Source organism: Phytophthora sojae (assembly GCF_000149755.1).
Source record: "Phytophthora sojae unplaced genomic scaffold PHYSOscaffold_5, whole genome shotgun sequence".
NCBI classification, from domain to species: Eukaryota; Oomycota; class Peronosporomycetes; order Peronosporales; family Peronosporaceae; genus Phytophthora; species Phytophthora sojae.
The window spans coordinates 1,438,191-1,462,754 of NW_009258119.1; the positions used below are offsets into that span (position 1 = coordinate 1,438,191).

At 52.1% G+C, this 24,564-nt stretch overlaps 15 protein-coding genes across 15 annotated transcripts; 10 read left to right on the forward strand and 5 right to left on the reverse strand.

Moving 5' to 3' along the window:
* Positions 1-1,717: 1,717 nt before the first annotated feature.
* Positions 1,718-2,326, reverse strand: PHYSODRAFT_384958 (hypothetical protein; the record flags this gene model as incomplete). Its single annotated transcript, XM_009530304.1, has 2 exons — positions 1,718-1,976; positions 2,034-2,326. Coding segments are annotated over 2 exons (552 nt in total), but the record flags the coding sequence as incomplete, so codon positions are not given.
* A 289-nt stretch (positions 2,327-2,615) lies between these two features.
* PHYSODRAFT_508550 (hypothetical protein) lies at positions 2,616-3,266 on the forward strand (the record flags this gene model as incomplete). The annotated part of the gene is made up of 1 exon (XM_009530305.1): positions 2,616-3,266. The coding sequence occupies one exon, from the start codon at positions 2,616-2,618 to the stop codon at positions 3,264-3,266; it is 651 nt and encodes a 216-aa protein (XP_009528600.1).
* A 903-nt stretch (positions 3,267-4,169) lies between these two features.
* Positions 4,170-4,565, reverse strand: PHYSODRAFT_509463 (hypothetical protein; the record flags this gene model as incomplete). The annotated part of the gene is made up of 1 exon (XM_009530306.1): positions 4,170-4,565. A coding segment is annotated over one exon (396 nt), but the record flags the coding sequence as incomplete, so codon positions are not given.
* Positions 4,566-5,785: 1,220 nt separating this feature from the next.
* Positions 5,786-6,091, forward strand: PHYSODRAFT_440759 (hypothetical protein; the record flags this gene model as incomplete). Its single annotated transcript, XM_009530307.1, has 1 exon — positions 5,786-6,091. A coding segment is annotated over one exon (306 nt), but the record flags the coding sequence as incomplete, so codon positions are not given.
* A 1,285-nt stretch (positions 6,092-7,376) lies between these two features.
* On the forward strand, positions 7,377-7,832 carry PHYSODRAFT_510211 (hypothetical protein; the record flags this gene model as incomplete). Its single annotated transcript, XM_009530308.1, has 3 exons — positions 7,377-7,447; positions 7,505-7,711; positions 7,793-7,832. The coding sequence occupies 3 exons, from the start codon at positions 7,377-7,379 to the stop codon at positions 7,830-7,832; spliced, it is 318 nt and encodes a 105-aa protein (XP_009528603.1).
* Positions 7,833-12,470: 4,638 nt separating this feature from the next.
* Positions 12,471-12,686, forward strand: PHYSODRAFT_416794 (hypothetical protein; the record flags this gene model as incomplete). The annotated part of the gene is made up of 1 exon (XM_009530309.1): positions 12,471-12,686. A coding segment is annotated over one exon (216 nt), but the record flags the coding sequence as incomplete, so codon positions are not given.
* Positions 12,687-13,004: 318 nt separating this feature from the next.
* On the forward strand, positions 13,005-13,175 carry PHYSODRAFT_509088 (hypothetical protein; the record flags this gene model as incomplete). The annotated part of the gene is made up of 1 exon (XM_009530310.1): positions 13,005-13,175. A coding segment is annotated over one exon (171 nt), but the record flags the coding sequence as incomplete, so codon positions are not given.
* Positions 13,176-13,320: 145 nt separating this feature from the next.
* PHYSODRAFT_419291 (hypothetical protein) lies at positions 13,321-13,497 on the forward strand (the record flags this gene model as incomplete). The annotated part of the gene is made up of 1 exon (XM_009530311.1): positions 13,321-13,497. A coding segment is annotated over one exon (177 nt), but the record flags the coding sequence as incomplete, so codon positions are not given.
* A 214-nt stretch (positions 13,498-13,711) lies between these two features.
* On the forward strand, positions 13,712-13,897 carry PHYSODRAFT_509158 (hypothetical protein; the record flags this gene model as incomplete). Its single annotated transcript, XM_009530312.1, has 1 exon — positions 13,712-13,897. One exon carries the CDS (start codon positions 13,712-13,714, stop codon positions 13,895-13,897), a length of 186 nt encoding a protein of 61 aa, XP_009528607.1.
* Positions 13,898-14,137: 240 nt separating this feature from the next.
* Positions 14,138-14,734, forward strand: PHYSODRAFT_505113 (hypothetical protein; the record flags this gene model as incomplete). The annotated part of the gene is made up of 2 exons (XM_009530313.1): positions 14,138-14,341; positions 14,408-14,734. Coding segments are annotated over 2 exons (531 nt in total), but the record flags the coding sequence as incomplete, so codon positions are not given.
* A 964-nt stretch (positions 14,735-15,698) lies between these two features.
* PHYSODRAFT_417418 (hypothetical protein) lies at positions 15,699-16,535 on the forward strand (the record flags this gene model as incomplete). The annotated part of the gene is made up of 2 exons (XM_009530314.1): positions 15,699-15,826; positions 15,890-16,535. Coding segments are annotated over 2 exons (774 nt in total), but the record flags the coding sequence as incomplete, so codon positions are not given.
* Positions 16,536-16,883: 348 nt separating this feature from the next.
* On the reverse strand, positions 16,884-17,162 carry PHYSODRAFT_505177 (hypothetical protein; the record flags this gene model as incomplete). The annotated part of the gene is made up of 1 exon (XM_009530315.1): positions 16,884-17,162. The coding sequence occupies one exon, from the start codon at positions 17,160-17,162 to the stop codon at positions 16,884-16,886; it is 279 nt and encodes a 92-aa protein (XP_009528610.1).
* A 1,280-nt stretch (positions 17,163-18,442) lies between these two features.
* Positions 18,443-18,682, reverse strand: PHYSODRAFT_508682 (hypothetical protein; the record flags this gene model as incomplete). Its single annotated transcript, XM_009530316.1, has 1 exon — positions 18,443-18,682. A coding segment is annotated over one exon (240 nt), but the record flags the coding sequence as incomplete, so codon positions are not given.
* Positions 18,683-19,958: 1,276 nt separating this feature from the next.
* PHYSODRAFT_301650 (hypothetical protein) lies at positions 19,959-20,711 on the forward strand (the record flags this gene model as incomplete). The annotated part of the gene is made up of 1 exon (XM_009530317.1): positions 19,959-20,711. The coding sequence occupies one exon, from the start codon at positions 19,959-19,961 to the stop codon at positions 20,709-20,711; it is 753 nt and encodes a 250-aa protein (XP_009528612.1).
* A 121-nt stretch (positions 20,712-20,832) lies between these two features.
* On the reverse strand, positions 20,833-23,931 carry PHYSODRAFT_508397 (hypothetical protein; the record flags this gene model as incomplete). The annotated part of the gene is made up of 2 exons (XM_009530318.1): positions 20,833-22,488; positions 22,795-23,931. The coding sequence occupies 2 exons, from the start codon at positions 23,929-23,931 to the stop codon at positions 20,833-20,835; spliced, it is 2,793 nt and encodes a 930-aa protein (XP_009528613.1).
* Between the last annotated feature and the right edge of the window lie 633 nt (positions 23,932-24,564).

The following is a 24,564-nucleotide window of genomic DNA, read 5'->3' on the forward strand; positions in this document are numbered from 1 at the left end:
AGTAGTATTCCAGATTTCGGAGCTTCAATCCCTAAAAAATTTCAAAAGCGCCTCTATGGGTGATATTCCAGCACTTAACATCAAAGCGCTGTTTGGAATGGTGGTTCTGGGGCCATCGTTCTCAGGGAAGAACAACTTATGTATGTTCATCCTCAAGCATTCTCCTCACGTATTTGCTCATCTAACGATCATTGCTCGTAATCCTCACCAGGAGTTATATGAGTATCTTCGTGATAAGCTTGATGGCTTTATCACATTCGCCGACCCTGACTCGCCTCCGAGTGTTGAACGGGTACGTCATACACCAATTAATTCCAATAAGCCTGAGTTCGTCATCATCGATGACTACAGCAACGATAAGCTTCTTCAGAAGAATTTGTTCTCACATTACTTCACTAGAGGGCGCCACTTCAAGCTATCAACCATCTTCTTGAGCCACAGCTACTTCGCAATGGACAAGATGATCAGATTGAACTCAGAGTACGTAGCGATCCTGAAGGCTAATTCTAAGCGAGACCTCCAGATGGTTGTGAAAGATTTTAATATCAAGGGAGTAGATGAGCGTTCAATCGTCTATTATTAAAACAAAGGCACGGAGCGAAAGGGCCAAATGCTCTTCATTGATTCAATCAATGGTCAGATCAGGTATAACTTCGATAGACCGATTCGTATCGAGAACTAATTCCAATTTATCAAACAAAAATATGCCTACAAACAAAAATCAATATGTCCAGCATTATCAAACTCGACAGCACCAATCTGGTACAAGATGGAACCAATTCAACCTGGAAATACTCCTTTCCCGGATCGGCGGCTGACTTCCGCGATGTAGTATGTGCCATTCAATCGATTTCGATGTATAACAGCGAGTATAACATTGATTCAATGCAATTTCAAAACACAACGTTCAAAAACGAATTACCTACCGCTGCAACTAAATCCACAATCAGTGTATCCCTCCCTGATGGTATTTATTCGTATGACAATATCAACCGAAGCATTCAGACTGCTCTTGTCAATGCTGGGGCGTATCTAATCGATCCGTCGGGGAATAACGTATTCTATATCAAAATGAGTGCAAACAGTATCTATTACGCTTGTCAGCTTGACTTCTCTCCTACGCCTACAACTCTACCAACTACCGGTTGAACATGGACCAGACCTACCTCCGGTTTATACTCCTCTGGTGGTACTGGATTGCCGACTACTACTCGCGTTCCTCGACTGATCACCGATAATGCTGAATTCGGTAAAGTAGTTGGTCTCACAGCGGGTACATACCCCTCCACATCAGCTACTGTTGCAAGTGCTCAGCTATCGAACATCATTCCTCAGATTCACCCGACCAGTTCCTATATCGTTCGTTGCGATCTGATCAAAATCGAATACGTGGCTTCTGGTGATAGTGTCAGTGCTTTTGATAGAGGTGATGCCGCTATTGGAAAGATCATTTCATACAAACCGAGCCAGTATGCGTGATGAACTGTCATAATGGCGCTCGAGCTAGTATTACACTCAGTATCTATAACCAAAATGATAAAAAGTGATTTTCAGAGATACGTCGGTATCCATCATGCTTCTGATTCGTCCAAAAAAAATAAGACATCCAGAGTTTTTTTTAGGGCGGCTACAACGTAAACGAACCACCAGTCTTACGACGTGCCCTGAGCGCAGCCATCTTAGCCTTCATCTCTGGCGAGCCCTTCACTGGACGTTTCTTTACTACGCCTACACCATAGCGGCGACGAACCTCTTTTCGCACAGATCTGATTAGATCCTCATGTTCCGGCTTGGTAGCATTTGATAGTAGGAACTTCTCTCCAGCATCGACCGCGTCGGTGATGACCCCCTTGCGCTTCGTGTATGCAAGAGCATTCTTTGCAGCCTTCTTTACGTCAGCCATTGATACGCGACCTCCTTCCTTGTTGCTATCGGAATCATAAATACCAATGCCGGTTAGGGACTTGGTTGCAGCTCTGGCTGGAACAGCAGCCGTTGGCTGACCAGCATAAGTAGCTTAAGCAGGAACCGACGCATCAACGGCTCTGGATAGTAGACCTGAATCCTTAGCAAATTTGTATGCAGACTTGATCCCTCCCCATACTTTGGACCAGATAGAGCCTCCTTGAGCCTTTTTGGAGCCCTTCTTCACTTCGTGCTTAGTAATGTCGAGTCTGACACCGCGTCCAGCTTTACGAGCCTTGAGCGCCTTTTCAAACGAAGCAGGGTGGAGATAGATGACTGAACCACTACCCTTTAGTTCGGCTGAGGTGAGGCTGAGCTTACCTCTCCATAGGTTCCTTGGTATTGCTTGGTGTTGTATCGATCAATACCATACTTCTTTGGTGGTCCTTCCCCCATACTATCGAAGAATTCACCATTATGAGCCGCCGTCCAGTGTCCTACCTCAAGATTAGGAGGGCGAAGTAGAATCAGAAATGACTCTTTCTTGGGGAGATGGGACTTTATCTCATTTGATTCGAATATATTATCGAGTTGAACGTTCATTTTCTCAGCGAGTTCGATGAGATCATGATCTGAGGTGATTGGCTTGATGAGGTGCGACATAATATTTAATTTTATCAAACTATATTACGATCCATATAGATTCAACGATGAGCGAAACTCAACTATCCGATCAGTACTTGTATCGGAGCTCGCTTAAGAGCGACCCGGAGATCAAGGTATCTTCGAGCAAGCGTGTACCACACGTTATTGACCTAAATCAGGGTTCGTACCAGAATGGTGTCATCACTATCGATGCTACGGCTCAGCTTAACGGTTCCGAGGGCTTCGCAAGCCTTCGTGATGCCTACATTATGCTTCCCTACAAGGTCTCAATGAAGAATGGTGGCACTGCTCAAACTGCCGCTGCCAATCGTCTATGTGCTACTCTAAAATGCGGAAATTGGAACGTTATTGATAGTCTGAGTCTGGAACTCAACGGAAAGACTATCGTCTCTATGGCTGACTACAAGCTCTTTTGGAACAACGTTCGTGCTCAGACTGGCTACAGCCCTCAGTACGTTGAAAAGCACGGAGCTGAATCGTTCTTGTACCCTGACGCTGCTCAGTCGGTATCATTCAGCTCTGGATCCGCATCTACCAGTGGTGATGGATATTCAAACACCATGGCATTCTCGTCTTCCTTTGCTGTCTCGGCTCCTCCTGGTGGTGCAACTATTCCTAATGATGGTTTCGTTAAGCGCCATCTATCGAATCCTCCTACGGCTGAAAAAAATTTAATTCTGAAAATGACGTCGTAATGTGCCAGTAATTATTGGGAGTTTCATCTTACCCTCGCATGTGCGATCCTGCACGACTACAGGGTCGCGCGTCTAGTCGCTGGCTAGCGGACGCCTCCTCGAGCTCTGAGGTGGTTGAGAGGTCGTGTTGGTAAAACGGACGACTATCCACAAATATCGTTCTAGCACCGTTCTCGGAGGTAAATTACGGTAAGAAATTACGAAAATAAAAAACTGCCTGCGTAATGTTCTATTGCTTTTATCAATATAGTTTGAACGAGCCCCGAAACGCCCTAAGATCCAAAAGACGTGGCTCTCGCTATAAAGTGGGCGTCGTCAAATCAACGTCTATTAGATCTGACCGGTTCAGAGGTTCTAAAACTACCCTCATATCGAAAAGACGTGGCTCTCGCTCTCAAGTGGTCGAGAGGGGTCGTCGTTGAAATCGCTGCTGTCCCGAAAGAAAGTTTCAGGAATGTTCTCGGTGGTAAATTACGGTAAGGAAAAAAACTGCCGGCGTAATGTTCCATGACCCACTACTCATATTGTTCTTCCACTCGCAGCGCACTGAGGGCTGCACGGGTGAAGCGTTTTCGGAGACGCGCAAAAGCCCGCTCTTCATGGGCATGCGTGAACGAGTCATGGACTGGTCCACCGACAAAATCCACGACTGGCTCGATGTACACTATCCGGATGAGAATGATGAGGATGAGGATTACTGAAGACTTCCCTTCTTCTCTTCCGGGCACGTCTCTTCATTCTTTGAAAGTACGTTCGGCATTCATATTTTCCCTCAATTTGTGTAGATCAAGTGAAGCAAAATACACTTGACACTTGCTTGTTCGCGAATAATGCCAGGAGCTCCACATTTTCTCCAAGTAATCTTCTTGAGGGTTCACATGAACCGTTGAAACAACGTAAACATTACCACGCTACCCTACGCAATTGAGGATAGTGGCTAAGAATCCAGGCATGAATCCTCATATCCTTGTGGCGAGCTGCCAATTCCACAGTCTCCGCGGTGCAAACTTGTTTGAACTGCGAGTGCAGAAACAGCAGCACCTCAAAATGCGATCGACTGTGCTGTTTATGGCGGAGCATGTGCAGTCTTCTGAACGATGAGTGTGAAGCCATTGCACAACTTGAAAATGGCCTTGCAGCACCGCCTTGTCCGTCGCCGCTGTGGTGCATCTTCAAATGCCCATGCTCTGCTGCTCCATCCATTGCTGCGACCGTGCACCCTTCACTGCGGTGTTCGTGTAGCCACTTTACCCCGTCCTGATGCCCATTCGCTGCCGCTCCATCCATCGCTTGCGTCGTGCTTCCAGCGTCCGTATTTCAAAACGAAGAGGAAGCCAGGCTTGGGGGGATGGCGGGTCTAAACCAAAAGTGACCGCCCCCGCAGTTCGAGTGGATGGAAGCTCCTTTCTAGAAGCTTCCACAACCACCCTACATCTGCTCTATCCTATTATGTCCTTAACAATGCGAATGATACCTACAGTACTGCTACCTCTCTAATCTGATACACTCACCCCTTCCTCAGATGAGGGCTGCGTCGCTTCGTTCTCGCGGCTCTTCAAGGTACAGTCGTACTTAAGACATATGGCTACAATGCCAACTGAACTTATCCTTGTCAAGTCCGTACCTAACGGTCATTTCTCGATTGGACGTGCACGGCGCAACAGTTGGAGCTCTCGGGCGACTTCTGTAGCGGATTCGTCCTGCGCTGGCTGGTGGTGTACTCCCCCGGTCGGAGCTGGATAGGTCCTGCCAGCAGCACCGTCATGACGGTCGAGTACGGTGGCCTCGGCCACACACAGGCTGGGGCGTCGCCTTCTTCGGAGCCCGGGTCGCCATCGCGGGCGGCCCTTGACCAACTTGCTGCCGCTGCTGAGCGCGCACCCCGCGCGTCCCTCTCTTCACCGCGCGATGCGTTCGCTGCACTACTGGCCTCGCTGCCTCCGACGGATGACTTCGACTTCGACCCGGGGCTCGTGGAGCCATTCCTGCTGCTGGGTGATGACGGTGTTCCGGTGGGCTCGCGCGGCGCCCTCTCGCCAGCGCCAGCGCGCGCGCTCGATGAAGATGAAGGTCCTAGCGATCTCGTGGACCTGGACGCTCTCCTGGCTGAGCCCGACGACGACAGCGAAGACGTGGTCGTCGACCAAGGTAGTCCGGCAGTGCCTCCAGCTTTGCCAGCCTCGGTGTCCACCGTGCCTTCGGTAGTGGCCTCGAGCAATGTTGATGAACCGGCGCGCCTGCTTCAGAGACTTCGTTTAGAGCCTTCGTCGTCGCGACCCCGCGGTCCTACGCTTCGCAGTACCTCGGCTAGGCTTCAGTCTTGCAGGCCTGATGTTGAGACTCGTGTTGCTGCTCCAGCGGCACCGTCACGGTCGATGGAAACGCAGATGGTTGTCTACCACAACGAGCCTTTGCCTCGACATCCTGAGCGCCATCCGGGAAACAACCATCGCAATTACTATGATCGATCGGCGCCTTGGGACCCTAACTTAGTGAAGTAGGACACCAAGCCGCTTCAACTGTCTTGGGTATGGGAAGAACAGCTTGCTGGGTACCCGGAGTTGAAGGACCACGTTGACAAGTGGGTTGCTGCTGGACGTCCCTACACGTTCTATCGGTACGCGGACGAACACTTTGGTGGTGCGGGTGCTTCGGCGACTGGTCGGTGCTTCATGGAGGCTCTTCACGCGGCGTGTTACCATCTTGACGACCCATCGCTCATTACGGAGGACCACTGGGAACGCTTCGAGAAGCAACACAAGCGCGAGATGACCTACGGCGTCAAGCGGGAAGACATGGCTGACTTCTTCAAGTTCTTGGAGCGCGACTGTGTTCCTTTGGACTACAACGAGCTGTTCAAGTCGCGGCAAATCGACTCGTTGAACTCGCTGGCTGATCTCATCGCCTTCGTTCGCCGTGAGAAGCTGGACCGTGGATGCTACCTCGTGTGCGCCGGTCAGCACCGCCTCGATCACTGCTTCGTTCTCGTGGTTCGACTTCACCGGGGTCCGTTGATGGCGTATGATGTCTGGGAAGAGTTCGAAGATCTACCCTGTGGAATGGAGCGATTGACGAACATCAAGTGGATTGACACCGTCAAGGCCATCTATCGCATCAAGGAAGGGCCCAAACCGGAACCACCACGCGGGAAGCGACTCGCCAAGACTGAGAAGAAGCGAGCGAGAAAGGCAGCGGCGAAGTCAGCCAAAAACGCTAAGAAGAGAGCCAAGAAGCGCAGCCAGGGATAGGCATGCATCCAACCGAGAATACATGTGGCCTTGAGCTCCCTTTCATTGCTTTCTGGTTCGTCATCTTCGCTTCAAACGACGTTGGGCTTCGAATTCCGCGATCAAGTCTGGCACTTGCTTCATGTTTTCAACCGGCTCCCAAGTAGGCTTCTCTTCGCCCACCCACTCCACAAGGAATTGCGTCCGTCGTTTGTGGCGACGTTTCCCTAGGAGTCGACGCACAAATTGACTGACAGTGCCATCCGCAAGGATGACGTCGTGCGGCCGTGACAAACGACTCGGTTCATTGTAGGGCTTCAGCGAGCCAGTGTTGAAGACTGGATGTAGCTTGTTACCAGCCTGGATGTTGAGCTCGTAGGCATGGTTGTGGATCTTCCGCACAATCGTGTAAGGTCCAATCCACTTCGGTCCAAACTTGGTCGAATTCGGCAAGCCAGAGTGCTTTGGGTTGAGGTTTTGCGTGCTCAAGTACACGCGGTCGCCAACGTCAAAGACTTCTTCTTCACGGTTGCGGTCGTAGACATCACGCATTCGCTCCTGCGCCTGGGTCAATGCTTCGCGACAACTCAGCAAGATGGCGGCTTGGCGCTCATGGAACTCCGCTCCTCGTCGACTCTTGGGAATGCTCTCCAACTTCTCGGTAGCAAGCTGAAGAGGATTCAGCGGGATGAATCCCAGATCGGCCTCGAATGGCGCTCGCTTCGTGCTGGACTTGACCGTTGAGTTGACGGCAAACTCAGCATTCGCTAGATGACGATCCCAATCATCCTGAAGTGGACCAACGAAGCAACGAAGATACTCCTCCAGCGTTCGATTCATTCGTTCCGTTTGCCCGTCGCCTTGAGCTCGGTGAGCCATGGTCATGCCGCTCGGCTTCGTCCCGATTGACTTGAAGACGTGTTGCCAGAAGGCGGACACGAACTTCCTGTCGCGGTCGGTGACAATGTTCGTCGGCATACCATGGAGCTTCCAAATGTTGTCGATGAAGAGTCGAGCCACGCCTTCCGCCGTCACCTTCTTCGTAGTTGGCACCAAATGGCAACGTTTCGTCAACCGATCGACGACAACCCAGATGGAGTCGACGTCTCGCTTCGTTCGCGGGAGATCCGTGATGAAGTCCATGGAGATCGACCTCCACCGTTCATCTGGGATGCTTAATGGCTCAAGCCAACCAGGAGGCTTCGTTAACCGAGGCTTGTTTCTTCGACAGGGCTCGCAGTCTACGATAAACTTCTAGATGGACTTCAGCATCTTCGACAAGTACCAGCGGTTCGCTAGTGTCAAGTATGTTCGCTCAGCACCAGGATGGCCGCCGTAGTTGGTGTCATGACACTCGCTGATGATTGTCTGCCGCAACTTTACATCGTTGGGCACGACAACGCGCGGAGCGTCATCTGCGGGTGTTTGATACCAGAGCAGTCCATTCGCTTCAGTGTAGCATCGGTAAGTCTTCTGCTGGTTGCGTTCACGCTTCGGTTTCGAGCAGGAGTTGCGCCGCTTGATCGCTGTGAAAATGGCCTGGACCTCGCGGTCTTTCTCATACGACTTCTTGATGCTTGATATCAAGTCGGAGTCGGCAGTTACTTCGCTGATCGCCAGACTGAAGGATGTATCGTCGAAGCTTGTCACACTCAAGTCGTGGAAGAACTTCGTCTCCGGTTCCAGGTCTGGTCTTCGGCTCAAAGCGTCTGCAATACCGTTCTTCACTCCAGGGGGACACGAGAACGTCGGTTGATACTCCGCAAGGATATCATACCAGCGTGCTAGTCGGCGGTTGGCCATCTTCTGTGTGAACAGGCCTTCGAGACTCTTGTGGTCGGTCTCCACAATTGGCGGCTTGTCCAAGCAGTAGATCCGAAACGCGGCCAGTGCATGAACGATGGCTAACAACTCCTGTTGTTGCGTTGGGTAGTTGAGCTCCGCAGACTTCATCTTCCGACTGGTGTACGCAATGGGACGCTCGACACCATCGACGACTTGAAACAGCACTCCACCTACGGCGAACTTGCTCGCGTCCGTCCGCAGATGCATTGGCTGGCTGAAGTCCGGGAGATGCAGCACTGGTGGGTTGCACACCCTCCGCTTCAACTCCTTAAATTTCCTCAGCTGCACGTCGCTGAAGTGAATTTTCGCGTTGCGCTTGGCCTTCTTCTTCAGTAGGGCGAACATGGTTGCCGTGAGCGAAGCGTATTACGGGCGAAAGCGTTGCACGTAGCCAGTCAGACCCAAGAAGCTGTGAAGATCCTCTTGGGTCCGCGGCACGGGCCAGTCTTTGATGGTCTGCACCTTGTCGGGGTCCATCCGAACTCCGTTACGTCCCACGAAATCACCAAGGCATGGAATCTCGTCGGCGCAGAAGACACACTTGGACAGTTTGACGTACAGCTTGTTGTCGCGCGCAAGATATCCAACGTCTCGCGCAGCGCCTCCAAATGGTCTTCGATCTTCGGCGGCTTGGTGAAGATGTAGATGTCATCGTAGAACGACTTCGTGTTCTTCAAGTCTCGGAACAGCTTCGAAGTCAACCGGTGCATTGTTGCTGGCGCGTTGCAGACTCCCATCGGAAGTACAAGATACTCCCACAGTCCGTTTGGCGCCTAGAAAGCTGTGAACTTGATGTCTTCCTCCCGCATACGCACTTGGTAATACGCGGACATCCGATCCATAGTGGAGAACCAGTACGCTCCAGACATGGCGTCCAAGATGTCTTCCTTCCTCGTCATCGGGATGCTCTGGCGCACAGTGTTTGAATTGAGATACCGGTAGTCGTGAACGATTCTCCAGCCGACTGGTTTCCGGACACAGAATATCGGCGCTGCGTGAGGACTGATGCTTGGTCGGATGGGCTTCTTCCTCACCATGTCTTCGACCCAACGCACGATCTCACGCTGCTGCTCAGGAGACTGTCGCCACTGTTGTCGGTATATCGCCAGATTTGGATCCTTCACATCGATCCGATGCTCAATGTCCCGCTTCTCTGGTAAACCTTCGGGTAGCTCAGGACGGAACACGTTGTCCTTGTACTCCGTTAGGAGGTCGAAGGCTGGATTTTCACGGAAACTGTCCCAGTCCGTTTCCAGATAGCGCTGTGCTTTCGCACTACCAACATTGTCGGGCTGGTCTCGCCGTTGCAGTGAGCGTGCAACTTGCTTGATCGTCTCGTTCGAGAGCACCAACATAAAGTCGGGCTCCTCGGCCGACTTGGTCTTGATTCTCAGGAACTTCCGCAGTTTCTTGCGGGTGATGTACTTGGTCTGCACACCACTCTCGTCAACAACACCCATCGTGAACATCTTCTCCACGACGGTGTCTTTACCCCTGGTCCTGCTTCTTTCGTCGGCTTCTCGTGCGGTACTCTCGCGCTCTGACGTCGCAACGTCGTCTTCTCCAGCTGAACACTCGCCAGCTTGCGGGTCATCTCCTCGTCGTCTGCTGGCAACGGTCGGGGTCTCCTTCAGCACTGCGTCGCGAACAGCTTCGCACGTGGACTTCACACCCGTTTCCAGCTCGGCGCCTCGACAGGAATCGGGTCATTTCGCCGAAAGGCCTTTCGCCTCGACAGATCTCCGAAGCCCGGAGGCAATCACCGGTCCGCCTTCCTCGATCGGTCCACAGGTGTCACCTGTCCGCTCCCAGCGCAGAGTCTTCTCTCTCGTTCCTTCGATACGTCGACCTCTCCAATCAATTTGGGGCTGCTTGTCCTCGAAGAAGGGTATCCCGAGGATGCAGTCGAATTCGTCGGGTATCGCGTAGACGACGGCGACACACTGGTACGCCTCGTCCAGACCCGACACGTGGATCTTCAAAGGCAGAACTTCCAGCTCCGTCTCCCCGATTAGGTTGTCTCCAAGCTTCACGCGAATGCTCTTGTCGCTGAACTTCGTCGTTCGAAGCTGGTGCTCCCTGACCCAACGCTTTGACACGTAGATCGTGGTGGCTCCACAGTCCAGCAACACGCTGCGTGTAGTTAGACACTTGTCACTCACGCTGATCTCACCAGTTACTGAGAACAGCGGACGTGACTTGTAGACCAGAGGATTTTCACAGGCTGATATTCTCAATCTTAAGTGTTCTGGTTACGATCTCAGCCACGACAGGACCCTCCTTCACTGCCGTGGTTGCCCGTTTCCCTGTTTCTCCTGCTCTTTCTTCCAGAGAAAGCAGTTGGTCTTGATGTGACCAGGCTTCTTGCAGTGGAAGTAGGTACGACCCTCGGCGCGTTTGGGCTCAGCTCTCGGCTTGAAGCGGCTTTTCCCGCGGAACGGCTTCCCCTTGAAGGGTTTACCTTGGGCGTGAGGTTGATCAGCCGACGAGAACTTCTTGTCGCACTTGGGTTGACGGTCGCGAGCTTCTTCGACGAAGTGAGTCACCTCGTACTTGACAGCCAAGTCCATAGCGTCGCTCAGGGTCTGGGGGTTCTCGAGCTTGACGTAGCTGCGCGTGCGAGGCTTGAGACCGTTCGCGTAGCACAGCACTTGGTCGAGTACGCTCATGCCCTCCACTCTGAAGATGAGAGCTGAGTACTCACCGTTCTACGTCTCAATGTCTGCTGCCTGCTTGAGTCGCTGAAGCTTCTCGCGCAGGACAGCCTGGTAGTTCGATGCATCGAAGTGTTGGAGCACATGCTCACGGAAAACCCCCCACGTGTGCTCCTCGCTTCGAGTCGTCGACGACCAGTGCAGGAACCAGCCGGATGCAGGCTTCTCCATCGCCGACCCCGCGATTCCTGGTAGTCGGGTGCTTGCGTCTTCGATCGGGATGTTGTTGATTCGACAGGCGTTCTCGATCTGGAACAGCCATTCGCGGACATCCTCCCCTCGCTTGCCGGTGAACTTCGGCAGGTTGCTCGGCACTCGCGTGCGGTCCGCCATCGCTTGGTTCAGCCGATCGATCTCGGCGCGTAGTTGGGCGATGGTGGACATGGGCTCCTCGTTGTCAGGTTGCTGGGACCAACAAGTGCTACCAGTATTTCAAAACGAAGAGGAAGCCAGGCTTGGGGGGATGGCGGGTCTAAACCAAAAGTGACCGCCCCCGCAGTTCGAGTGGATGGAAGCTCCTTTCTAGAAGCTTCCACAACCACCCTACATCTGCTCTATCCTATTATGTCCTTAACAATGCGAATGATACCTACGGTACTGTTACCTCTCTAATCTGATACAGTCCGTATTGAAGTGCAGCCATTTCATAACGTCAAGATGTCCGTTGGTGGCGGCACCGTCCATACCATGAAATATCCGACTATCGGGGGAGTGGTTAGAGCAACCATAAGTATGGTTGCTTTTAGCCATTCTGAGACATGTATGGTTGCTTTTAGGGATTTCAAAAATTTCAAGCGTAATTTAAATGTCTAAATTACCATTAAGCCCTTAGGTTCGCAAATCACGCTAAAGTGCGCGAAGACGAAGACATTGTTCTGGATGAGGAGGATGAGGAAGACAACGGCAACGAAGAGGCGGAGAATTGCTACCAAGAGGAGGAAGACGAAGAAGAGGTCGATGATGCCGAGGAGAGCGATAGCGATAGCGATGGAGAGGAGGGTGACGACGATGAACAGGAGGCAGACGACGACGGAGAATCCAGCACAGAAGACGAAGCAGAAGCGGGTAAGACTCGTTTGGATTATTGTTGATACTTATTGAGTTGAACTGATAATGTATTGTGTATTTTTTTAGTTTGTTTACAACGCAGGACACGCAAACAGAGCCCCGAGCCGAGAAAGAAAGCCACAGCACGCATGAAAACACCAGGTATTCTCGTTAAAGTTGCTTTAAGCAAAAAGGTTGCGCTATCATTAATATTGACATTCACTTTGGAATCGATAGATACCGCTCTGGCCAAATGCAAGCTTTCTGCTGGGGATGAAGCCCAATCTTTCGCGAAAAAGCGTAAGGCGGAGCTGCAGCTTCACGAGTCTGTCGACGCTGATTCGGTCCCACGTTTATCCAAGCGGAACAAGCAGTACATACCGCGGAAGCGATCAAGCAAGCACCTTGACGAGTTGCGGGAGATCAACGAGGAGCGCGAAGAAATTATCAACCCCGTTCCGCCCTTTACCCCAGCGATTATCAAGAGTTGGAGCAAGTTCAACGCACACTTGAAAATATACAAGCAGAAGCACCACCTCAAGTTTCGAGTACGAAGCTCGGAGACACGAAATCAGTACAACAGGTATGTGTGACCTCTGTTTGATGAGACATTTAAGTTATTATCGAAACCCCCTTTCATATGCAGCAATCATCGGGACCAAATCCCTTCACGTTTTAATTGGAGTCACAAGGTCCTCCGCTGTACACACGGTGTTTCGCAAGCGTCGCGCTCCAAGGGACATCGCAATAGAAAAGGCAACTATTGCGGGTGTCCTGCACGCATGACACCAACCGTTCAGCGGACGGAAAATGGCAAATTTCGAATTGTCATAAGAAACGAGGTATCTGCCTTTTCGTGTATTTGTTTGCTTTGTTAGTATTTCTCACATGTCGCTGTTGATAATCAGAACTTTACCCACACGCACCCGACCACCCGAACGCAAGCATCGTTGTACCTGACAACAAAGACACTTCCGTTGGACGAGCAAGATCTCGAAGATGTTAAGACTTTAACGGATGCTAGTGTTTCTTCCAAGCACATCACGAACTTCCTGAATGAGAGAATCGGTGCGTAGTTTTATATATGATATGCTGAAGTGATACTTACGTTACTGTTCGCGCTTTGTGCGTTTGCTAGGCTGCAAAATAACACCTCAACAGACCCGTAGTCTGATCCGCAGTATTATGGGGCACGACGCAGCGGAGGCCCGTTTGAAAGACATGCTGCAAGCTATCCGCCAGTTAGACGGTAGTGACGTCCTTGTTATTCAAGACCAAATGGACGTGACATGCGGTATCGTGATGCAAACAAATGTGCAGAAGTTGATGTTCGAGCGCTGGGGCGACACGCTTACGATGGATTTCACTCACGGCACGAACAATTTGGGCTATCACTTGGGTGCGTATGAGTTGTTCGGTATAGCAACTTTATCTTTGTTACGGCAACCTTGCGTAGTTATAGCAACCACACCAATGATATAGCAACCTTATTAACAAAGTGATTTTCTACTGTTGTGTGTTAGATATTTCAGGGAGGCTGGTCGTCACAACCGCTACTGGTAGAGGGTTCCCAGTTGTACACTTCATATGCCTCAACCAATGAGCTCCGATGATGACAACAATCCTGGAGTATTTCCAAGAAAAGAACCCAAGTTGGCGGATGATATCCTCCATCGTGATCGACAAAGATTTCGTTGAGTGGAGGGTGCTGAAAACACTATTTCCTGCTGCGAAAGTTTTACTTTGTCAATTCCATGCAATTTCGTACTGGAAGAAGGTGATGCAGCGGGCCCCATAGAAGCTGAAGGTGTCTGAACGCGACGAGTTACTCAACCTGATGATAAAAACGATGTACAGGTACGCAACAGGTTCTATTTATGATTCCTGTGGTAACGCTAACTTTGGAAAACAAACCATATGCAGCTCCACAGAGACAGGTTACGATTCTAGTTACGGTGCATTGAAGCAATACTGCGAAGACAACAAGAAACAAGCTTTATTCTCGTACTTTGAAAAGAACTGGGATTCGTGTCGAGACATGTGGGCGAACTTTGCTCGCAGCAATTTTTTCACGGCTGGGAATACTACAACGAACCGGATCGAGTCAAACTGGAATCAAGTGAAAATACTGTTGGGGCACAAGACACGAATTGACAAGACTATTGCGGGCTTGGTGCAGCATCAAATCATGATAACTCAGCAGATCGGGTTCGTCATCGCGCAGCACCATTCGACTTCGCCCGTTCCTAAAACCATACCGATGTTTCTCCGGACGGTAGCAACTCGACTGTACCCTGACATCTTCGAGAAAGTGAGAAAAGAGTGGGAACGATTTGTGAACTTCATGGCAGATGCGACTTGTGAGCGTACAGCGTCGACTCCTTCACAATGGAAAATTTATTGCGGGAATCAAACCTTTCGCTGTCACGATGTGGAGTGGACGTGTACTTGTCTATTTTATAGCAGCCACCATTTACCATGTCGTCATCTTACGCACATAGCACGCGAGGGGCATGGCTTCAAACTGCTTCCAGCTATGGCAATTCATGATCGGTGGAGTACGTACCAGACCTTGGAAGTGAAAAACGAATTGACGGCTGCAGCGGAAATGTTACAGCCAATTGTGCAGATGTCCAAGTTAAGGTTGTTGAAAGTAAAGTTGCCGAACGACACTGGGGCTGAACCAGAACAACCACTTTATGCTGCGGGGGGTAACGTTCCGCCAACCAAAGCTAGGAAGCAAGTTGCGTACGTACGGCTACGGCGAGGTGAACGGGCAACCCAGGTTGTATTGTCTTCAGCTGAAAAATACGCATACGCAAAAGCGATGCTGGAACCGCTATTGGAACACCTGTCAGATTTGTCTAGTGCAGACTTCTACCAAGAGCTAAGTGCCTGGAAGGAAACGATCGACATAGGGCTCAACCGTGTCAACCCTGCCCCCCAACCGAGTTCTACAGAATCTGCTGAAGATAGCAAGCAAGAAGAAGATGTATCTGACCCTGTCTCAGACTCCATTCTGGACCCCGTGGAGGCAATGGGGACTATGACGCTCATGGACGCATCGGAAAGCAGCCCCATGACCATGAATTATGGCGATTACGAGTCCGACGAAAGTATGTTACCGATACAACGCACTCACCTTTCGCAGTCATCTCCAATTCGACCCCCCATCGATGAGAAATCTCATGACAGCTGCGGAATGAGTAGCTGTGACAAGGTCTCAAGCTCTACGAAGCCTGACACAGAGTCGCGCGTGCGCCAGGTCGATGTCGTTAGAGTTCCTAAGCCACCAAGCCAAGGAAAGTCAAGGTCAACTCCGAAACAGCTGAGGCAAACTACGATCAGTCTCAATGCCGACCGTCTTGCTGTTCACAAAGCCCCCCCCCCCCCCTGAACTTGCCGTGACTTTGGATCAGTTCCTGATTTGGGCCAGAAACACCTCAAATCTGAAGCGCGTGATGGAGATGCTGTCGAAGTATCGTGTTCAGCTGGAGGATGCCTATCTAAGAGCTCGGAAGATTGATTGTCATTGGGAAATTGTACGACCTGCGGACTACATGCACACATTTGTAATTCCACAAGACCTCGCCCTATCAATGCAGGCAGCAACGGCTACTACCTGGAAGGAGAAGCAGCCAATTGTACTGGATGAAAAGGCCAAGAAGCAAGGACTTGTTCTCGACGTCGTCTTGGCGATTGATCCAAAACTGTGTAAATTTAGCGGGTATGGTTGCTTTAGCGATATGGTTGCTTTAATAGGGCTGCTTTAACATGCTTATATTTCTAGACAATATGTAGGTGCTCTAACCAGATTCTACGCGATCAAGGCGAAGTGTACCTCATGGTTGAAGGACCGAAAGTGGCTGGAGCAAGATTGGCGTAAAGTTGACTCCATCGTGGATCTTTTCGCTGCGGAGGCAGCAACTGCAGGACTACCGCGTGATGCTGTTCCCGAGCGGCACCAAGGTCTAGCGAACGAAATTATCTCAAAGTTTACTTCAAGTCGGCTACGCACTGAATTTGTGACACTCTCCAACAAAGTCCTGATCAGCTTTGACAACATCGTGGGAGGGATATGTCGTGGATGGTTAAATGATAGCCCTGTGGACTTTTGCTTGGAGACCCTTGCGAGATCGGTGAGGAAGTGCCATGTGCTGTCATCACTGACATGGGCTATCGGATGGCCAAGTCTCCCTAAGACAGCACTTGCAGCAACGAATTTTATTATCCACCCCGTTAATCTGCACGCAGACCACTGGGGGGTAATTATACTTCGCATACGCTACACGGCAAAAACAAGCAAGCTTCGGGTGAATGTTTACATGTACGAGCCGCTCATTGATGATGACTATCACCATGAAATGGAAATCGTGTGGACTGGAATTCCGAAAGACAAAGAAAATGAAGGAGAGGAGGGGCTTCGTGGTTATGTGGAGCGGCGGCACAAGGCTTCTGACCCCCGTGGCCATCTTTTCATCGATCCGATTGAGTGGATCTGTGCCCCTCAACAACCTGATTTTGCTAGCTGTGGTGTAATGGTAGTAGCCCAAGCCAACAGCAATCTTACGGGGAACTTGCAGATGCAACTTTCTAGAATTTCCAAGAACGACGTCAAGGTGATGCGATTGAAAATGCTGTGGGTCATCATGTGTTACTCCCAAGAACGTCATCTCTCTGAACGCGACGTCGCTAAAGCTAGCCAGATTCATCAGCAGCTACAGAACCAGCTCTGAGAAACACCACAGTCTGTATTTACCTTTAAATACAGAGTCTATGCTGCATTAGTCTTTCATTTTTCGCACCGCCAGCTCCAGTAGAACATCGAGGGAAACAGCGTCGTCCTCTGCGGTGAGACCACCTTGGTCGGCCCCTTCATCGCCCAAGACGGCTGCTAACGCATAGCTGTTCTCTTCGCGATCTTCGACGAGGGCTTGGATTTTTAGCTGCGCTGCCAGAAGCTTTTCCGGATGCTCGGTAAGCTCATCCAGCTTCTTCTTGAGGAGTGCAATCTCGGCGATTCTCGCGCGCACCAGCTCATGTGCCAGCGATTTCTTCTCCATTTTTGCTGTCGCTCAAAATCTGCTAAGTGTTGAAAATGTGGGACACATATTGTCATGTGTTTCACGTATTGCTGTGTAGAGAACATCAGTTAGACGCCACCACGACGTGTCTAAATTTAGATATATATGTAGCAAGACAATGACGAGGGCGACGTGTCCCTGTCATTTACGCGTCATTTAAAATAAATTACCGGGTGCCAGCTGGTTTTAGGGTTGCTTTAGGCCTTGTGGTTGCTTTAATTTCTGTCGTGTTGTCGTCATATGGTTGCCATTCGACGATCGGACCTATCGTACCTGTACCAAAAACATGGTACCCTACAAGGATGGACTCTAAAAACAAATATATAAGTTTGTGTATTATGTTGTGGGCCACACACCGATTACACTTTTGCTCATTTTTATTCTAGCGTTGGAGGGCAGAGTGCCGGAGGCCGCGGCGGTGGCGCCGAGGGACTCCGGCCGCAGGAAGGCAGCGGCAGGTAGCAGGCTCCAGGACGAAGGTGAAGCCGCAGGACGACGGCGGCAGGTCGGCGGAGCGGAGGCAGGTCGGTGGCTGGCTGGACGGCGAGGCGGCGGCGGCAGGGAGGCAGCAGTCGGACGGCGACAGGTTGGTGGGGCGGTGGCGGGGCGGACGGCTGCCCGGAGAACCTTGATGACTTGCCCGGCAGGGCGGCCGGCAGGCTGCCCGTTGGGTGAGCGCCTGCAAGCTGCGGCGCGCCCTCCCGGCAGCCCCGCGGCCCGCAGAAGCAGCTGCCACCACCGCCGCCGCCGTGAAGACCCCGCGAGTGCTAGTGCCTTACCTGGAAGGGCTGGCGGCATGCTGCTCGGCCCAAGAGCTGCGTGCTGCCCGCTGCATGAGCACGCAGCACGTGCGGGCTGCACGATGCCAACCACGCTGCATTGTTATGAGATTATTCGTTATATAATAAACGTATATTTAATAAAACTCCTCCACTGTTAATGTACGTGCCTAGCGGCTTCCCTTACGCGCTCATTATACTCACCATGCACGCTCCTACATTGCTACATCACAACGTCGAGATGGCCATTTTCAGTTTCAAATCCTGCATATGTACCTCAATTATGGTACAGGTCCGATAAGGTCGGATAAATGGGAAATATGCGTGTGATACGAGTTTATCTAAGAATTTGTATAGACATACACATATTTTGCAAGTCGGATATCGGACTTCCCTAACCCTATCGTAATATATTGGCCGAAACTCTGCCATGACCTCCCTATGATTGGCGCAAATAAATACAAATGCTGTAATTGGCTGTTAATAGGCATACAATAAATAAGTAAGGTCGGATAACTCGTCATATTCAACCATAGCAGAGCTGGTACATGCTATCTCCGGATAGTTATCGTTTAGCCATTGTCCCACATGGAGATGACCTCCTGTAGCTGCTCCATCGATGGCGTGGCTGCTGTTATACGCCACATCAGTCCCACCAAACCACTTGACGACATCCAAATGGCCGTTTGATGCAGCACCGTCGATGGCCTTGTTCGTGCATTTGTAGCGACCCTTATTCGATTCATCCTTGTTGCGCTTTCGACTGTCAGCACAGAAAAAATATCCATCACCTCCATCGCCCGCAGCACCTTACAGTACCTGCTGGGGGACAGAATAGCTGCCTTACTTGATCGGAGTGCGGCATTACTAGCACAGCCGTGCATCAAAACACCTGCCAGCATTGTTGCTCTTAATCAAAACTGCATGCACAGGTAGCAAGGGAGCCAGCCTGACCGAGGTTGCGCTTTGTTGCAAGTTTTTGCGAACCTAGCTCGAGTCAGCAACGAATGCTGCTCATTCGTGAGCAAATAAGGTTCGACGCAGCGTTGTGCTTTCGGATGGTTGCCCCAGCGTAAAGCCTAAGCATACAACGATGACAAGTAGCGCTGATAAGCTCAGGCTGATTCTTTGGGGACGTCGTCAAATGTACAGTTTACTGTACGTAAGAGCTGCTCAGCTATTGATTATTGTACATCAATTTTGTGATGACAGGTTTTGATTTCTAGCGATAAAAACTATACTCATCTCTCTCATTGCAGTATTTGCAGTGGAGGAGTTGCATCATGGCAGAATAAATTACCTGGTTTCTGGTGGTGAACAGACAAGGACGGGCACTCGCTGGAGTCAGGACCGCAGTTGTATCGGACTGTGTGTCCGTCGAAGCGTTTCTCAAAGCTGCCTACCGTGTATGCTCTTCCTGGCTGCCCTCGAGTCTCATCCCTTGGACCTAACAGTATCCCCGAACAAAGCGGCCCATCAAAGGGAGACCTCGATGAAACTAGCTGACAAGCTCGGTGACTTGGGAAAGAACGCCGATGACCCACTTATTGTGAGGGTACCCGAAGTATGGTTCCAGTTGGTGGATGCTTCTACTCGGGATGTGCTTACAGGAAGCAGCGAACACCCAGCATATATCAGAGAGGAGAGCATCGTTGCTGAGCTGCGAAGAATAGTACGAAAGATGTTACCTTACACGCTTCCACAGTCGGCGGTTATCAAGATTTACAAGAACCGACAGCATACGTCACGAAGGAAGAGGAGATGCATGGAGATGAAAATATTGGCTCGTTCGGTAAAACCAGGTCGACCGTACTCGTTGTTGAAGTGCCAAGCTTCACCTCAAACAATTCAGCACCAAAGCACAGCGTACTCGGCACCCGTGAATTCGACAAGATGGGAGGCAACCTTCACAACGAGCCTCCTCCTAAGAGGTCTAGACTGCGACAGTCGCGACTTACGACTGCGGGTCCAGTGATCGAGGGTTTTTTCTGTTCCGATGGAAAGTATCGCCGCTTTTCAAACGATCAAGGATAGATTTTCAGACACTTTATCGCTCGATCGTCCCCTGTTTGTGCTGCATGGACCACGACACTTCGGCAAATCAACGATAACCTACGCAATTGAGATGTGGCTGACTGCAGATGTCCCTGATGTGGTGCGCGCATCTATTCAACTGATGCTTCCTCACACGGATAGCGACAATGTGTTTTGGAATGTCATGGGGAAGACCGTCGACAGGCAAAGCTCGCGTGCCAACTCGACATCATTCATGAATATGGTGAAAATTCGCACCGGTGTCACGAAGAAAAGGGTCTGTTTTATCCTGGATGAAATGGATGCTCTTCTCGCGAAGCCCGCGTTGATGGTTGCGTTCATTGCTGTGCTTCGGCAGCTAGAAGCGTCGTCCTACTTGTGTGGATTTCTTGGGGTTAGCAGACATGATTTGGGGCGCCACTGTGATTTTGGTCCTGGAAACCTGTACAAGGAGGTCAACTTGCTGAAGGCCGAGCCATTTTCAACGGGTCAGATGGCTACGTTTTTCGAGCTGATTGAGCCACGTTCCAACTTCACCAAGTCACTTCGGCGTGCGATCATGCAGTCTTCTAGTGGTGCGCATTGTGTGTTTGGATCCATGGTTCGCTTGACAGTCGATCATGTGAAGTGGACGAATGAGGGCTGCGAATGGGAGCTGTGGTTCAAGCAACTGCGGATCTCACTATTATTGACAAACGATATTAGCAACTTTTAGACATCTATCTTGACGGCAATACACGCGCGCACTTGGGGGCCGTGGCGTTTACCCTTTATACACCTGGTTGGCTGTCTGTCACCTTCTCATTGCCGCCAACTCGTCTTCTCTACGGCACTCGTTAAAAATCAAACTTCTCAGTAGGAGGAGCTCCAGTGGATTGTCCACTAGAGCATCGACTGCGCAGAGGGGCCTTCGCTAGCCCCTCCATCAGCTCACGCAGCTCGCCGCTCTCATCGCGTGCTCTTGCTTGTCGACTGGTGGGAGCCCCAGCTGCCGCCGGTGGTAGCGGCGCTGCAGTTGTAGTTTGCCGCGGTTGTCCTTGCTCTTCATCCGAGGAGGACATGTAGCCACCGTTGCCTGGGTTTGCCTCTTCACCGTCTTCACTCCCGCTTGGTACTTCATCCGGACCTGCCTGCGCAGCAGCGATAGCCTCAGCAGGACGACGATCAAGACTTCGCCGTTGAACTTTCTGGAATCGATCCTCGGGATCGAACACGTAAATCGTTGTACCTTGCACGGGTGTCGGTGCTGATGCTGCCGCTCCGGTTGGCCGGGCTGAGCTGAATGGTGGGAGAGCGGGAGGTGCCGCTGGAGGAGGAGGCGGGGGCGGCCTTCTTGATGCTCTTGATGTAGCGTTATGTGGCGGGAATGACGTCGAAGGATCGGTGTTAGACGGTGTTTCTGGCGGTGACGGAGATGGCGCGTTGATGTTGGCACCGGATCGTCGGCGTGGCGGCGCGTGCGTGAGCTCACTTGAGTTCATGACGCCGCGGAGACTAGCGACGAGGTCGGGCGGAGCACGAGATGGTTCGGAGAGCCGCGGGCCTTGTCCTCTTGATGCAGTCGAAGTAGGAGACGAGGGCGCGGCGTCTACTGCTATTATGGCCACATGCTTCTCCTTTGGAGGCTGTGGGGCAGGTCCACGCGCCTGCTTCAGTGCTGGTAGCGGTGCAGAAGACTGTCGGTGGTGCTGCGTTGAACGCTGTTCTGGCTCCGGCTCGTCCTCTGCGTTTTCGTCAACAACCGGTGGCACACCCACGGGAGCTGCTACAGTGGCAGCTGGATCACTGCTAGTGTTCTCGGACTCGCGCTGTGATGCCTCAAGACGCTGGTGGAGACGCCCGATCTTCTGCGCAAGGCGTTCAATACCGCGGTTCTTACTCACGGTCACGACTGATGTCGGTGTTGTACCTGGTGCTGGTTCTGGTTCAGATTGTCGCTCTGGCTCGACGGTCATTGCAGACACTGGCAGGCTCAAGTGTGCGATTGGCTCGGATTGCCGAACCCACTGCATGGCTTCCTCCAGTGCACGGGCTTCTTCGACAGCGCTCTCATCTTCTGGTCTCGGGGACGGAAGCGGCTCGCCGGCGTCTTGATGGTCCAGCGACTGCACCGATGCTGACAGTAACGACGATCGTGACGACATAAATTCTACACTCTCGCTCTCGTACGCGCTGCCTGTGCCTTCGCTGAGGCTGAAGGCCAACTCACTATCCAGTCGGTCGGAGTTGGTGTCTGACGGGCCCATTGGATCGTTATGTCCGATGGATTCGAGCACCATATCGAAGTCAGAGCTGGATACGTCCAGCGTCTCACGGATCTTCATGATGCGGTCGTAGATCTCGTCGTAGCGCTCTGCACCTGCGTCTGGGTCTCCGTGCCCGCTCTCGAGCAGCATGCTATGGCGTTCCTCCTCTTCCTCGGCCTCCGAGATAGCCACATTGATCGTGTCACGGATCTGTCGAACGTGCTCAATGAGCTTTCCCAGCGCCTCCTTCTTGGCTTGAGCTGACATCGACGTCGAGGATGACAGCGTCGAGTGACGCAACACGCTTGACCTCCGTTTTCGGTGTGCTGACTCGGATACTGCCCTTGGGAAGTGGTCGCTGCCTTCATGATCATCATAATGACCATACCCATGTCCTTGGGCGCTGTTGTGACTCGAGAGGGGGCGATGCCGCTGTCGGAACGACGGGATCGGCGAGCGCACAGGTGTCGCCTGCGACGACGAGCCACGCAGAGAGTCTTCAATACCCCCTCTCCTCAGTCCTCGATGCTTCGGATACCTCAGTCCACCCACGTACGTCTCCGTGCCCACATTCGTCGTCGACGTCGTGGTCTCCAGCCCGTCGTCACTGTCCGTAACCCCAGAGATCATGCTGCTCTCCTGGTGGCTTCCCGCTTGTGCCATACACACCGAACACACTCGCATAGTAAGCGTGTGTTCGTCCAGAGGCTCGTCAAGCTCACGCAACGGGGCGCAGTTGGAGCACACAACTTCACCACACGTAGCGCAATGGTGCTTCCGATGGAAGTAGAAGCCGCGCAGACACACGGCGCAGGCCTTGCGTTCCTTGGTAGAAACCCACTCCCACTCGTCGAGATACTGCAGTCTCCCCATCCTCTGCCTCTCCAGCAGTCCCTTCACTCGGTGCACCGCAGCGACGTAGTCCACCATGATCTCCTCCATCGTCATCCTCACGGCTGCAGGCACCATACCCCCATCAATCTGCGCAATGGCCGTGACCTTCAAGATGTTCGACTGGTGGGTCTTGGTGATCAACACCCCCGTGCGCACCAATTGTCCGCGTAGAATATCATACCTCTCGAGCGTCGGCACCTCTCTATCTCTCGCAATACTCTCCTGCACACAAAAGCCCACGACACTACTAGAGCCCGCGTGGGCCTTCCTTTTGCCCGCGTACTCCAAGTAGCAAAAGTCGAGCGACTTCTGTCCCTCTCGCCGCTGGGCCTTAAGTAACATCCACTTGATAACCCGGTACGAGTAACTGGGCGTCTTGTGCTCCGAGGGCGTAGGAAATGTCAATAAAGTCTGCGTGTCCACGAACTCGTCTCCATGCAGATAGCTCATGGCGCGCCGTGCGTCGCGCGTCTTGACCTTGGCCAGCGCAGTGAGGATCTCCTCCGGCTGCACGTCCACGATGTGCACGCTGCACTTGAGCAAAGTGGACGGCGTCTGCGCCGCCGGCTGCTTGGAGGACGGCCGAATGTCCAGGAACTGCGCGCGCGCGACCGCGCGGCCGCCGCGCGCCTTGGCGTCCGTCCAGCGGTACACGCAGTCGGCGTCGTCGATGATGCGCACGAGCTGCGCCACGCGCTCCTTGCCGAAGCGCCGGTAGTGCATGAGCTCCTCCACGGTCAGCACCATCTGCGGGAAGAAGCCCGAGTACAGCGGGAAGGGCAGCTCCGTCGCCATGGTGGGGATGGCTGGCCCGAGGCTCACTTTAAAGGCGCCTCCTTGTGTGGTACAGCGAGAATTCCAGACTGAAGGTGTGCTTTGTGCTTTGTATCGTTTGCTCGAGGTGACCGGTCTCTGGGCGACGTGTGTGTGCGTTACACCAAAAGTGCAGGTTGTACGGGCCACTGACTCTTCAATCCCAGCTGGTAAACTTCAACGCGGAAGTTGAGCGAAGCGAGGCCAGTCATCGCCGACTTATTGGCGGTAGATACACTTTTTGGATACTGTGGGGCGTGTACGGGTACTGTTGGGCTGGTTGTGGCGTATTTTGGCAGAGAGGTTGGACTTTGGAGTTCTGGTGGAGAGAGCCACACTGGAACGAGAACCTTCGAGCAGCGTTCGGAAACGTGATGAGCTCTCGGGTGCAGTCAATTGTGTCCTTGGCCCACGCGCGAGCTGTATGAATCGTTGTGTATTTTGTAGGAATACGTGATGGCAATGGTTAGTGTTAGCCCCGCTTCAGGGTTGCTCTCTCGTGGATGCCTAAGAAGACAGCGTCCTCCTTCTGCAGGCAGCTGACGATCGGCGCTGGGTTTTATGAGCGGCCATCTCAGGAATCCATTGTCGAGCTTGAGGAGGATTCTCTCCAGA